General features: G+C 41.1%; 1 protein-coding gene across 1 annotated transcript in view; it reads right to left on the bottom strand.

Moving 5' to 3' along the window:
- Positions 1-205: 205 nt before the first annotated feature.
- Positions 206-1021, bottom strand: part of S100Z (S100 calcium binding protein Z) — an 8998-nt gene continuing 8182 nt past the window's right edge. The window contains exon 2 of the mRNA XM_044446617.1: positions 206-364. Coding sequence (XP_044302552.1) covers positions 206-364 — 159 coding nt within the window. The remainder of the gene's footprint in view (positions 365-1021) is intronic.

Genomic DNA, 1021 nt, shown 5'->3' on the forward strand with positions numbered 1-1021 from the left:
GGTGCCTCATCTTTTGGATCTTTGAGATGTCAGGCTTGGAAAAGTTTTATGCACAAAGAAGTGAGAGAAAAGTGGAGAGTGTCCTCAAAATAACTTTTCCAAAAATTTTGCAATATCCAAAATCAACGTATATCCTATGACATTAACCAGGAAATACAAGTGAAGTCCTGCAGAGTGATAATTAAACACATATCACCTACCATTTCTATTCTCCCTTTTTCCTCATTTGCTCCTCAAAGAAATCATTGCATGCAACAGTCAGTGCAGCAACCAGAACCACAAATTCATTAAAATCTACTTCGTTGTCTTTATTGCTATCAAGATCTTTCATGATCTTGTCAACCAACTGGGGATCCTTTTGACACTACAGAAGGAAAAAGAAAAAAGATGTTAGTACTGGTTACAGGATCTTCTGAGAGGCAGCAATTACATCAGATACGTCTTTGTATTTCCTTGAGGATGTGTGCAGATGCTATCTACAATCCTTAAGGGAGTTTTAACATGAACTGTGACATTTAGCATTGCCACAACAATGTCTTCAGCTTGCATTTGTCTCAACAAAAAGATGATGTGGCTCTGCACAGTGTTGATTTGTAAAAAGCATCATATTTATTCCTAATATTTCCAACACTTTAATTAGGAAGCTAAAGTTAATGCATTTGTTCCTTGCGCTGTCAGTTAAAGAATTCTTAAGGGTGCAATCCAATGCCCTCCACCTTAGATGCATGGAGTGAGGTGTGGTGGCAGCGATCTCCACCAGCACTGCTCCTACACCCTGCAAGGTTTCATCTAGGCAGCCATTTCCACCCATCTAGATGAAGCGTTGGGAAAATGGAGAGAAGGAGGCTGAGTGTCGATTGGAAGCAGCATAAACCATCAGACCCTGTAGTCTCCCCTCAGTGCCCCACAGCACATCTTTCTCCTCATCTCTGGAGCCAATTTGTGAAGCCTTAAGAGTCCCAACTCCAATATTGCAAAAGGAAGGAAGGAAGGAAGGAAGGAAGGAAGGAAGGAAGGAAGG

Source organism: Varanus komodoensis, unplaced genomic scaffold (assembly GCF_004798865.1).
Source record: "Varanus komodoensis strain SLA01 unplaced genomic scaffold, ASM479886v1 scaffold5, whole genome shotgun sequence".
NCBI classification, from domain to species: Eukaryota; Metazoa; Chordata; class Lepidosauria; order Squamata; family Varanidae; genus Varanus; species Varanus komodoensis.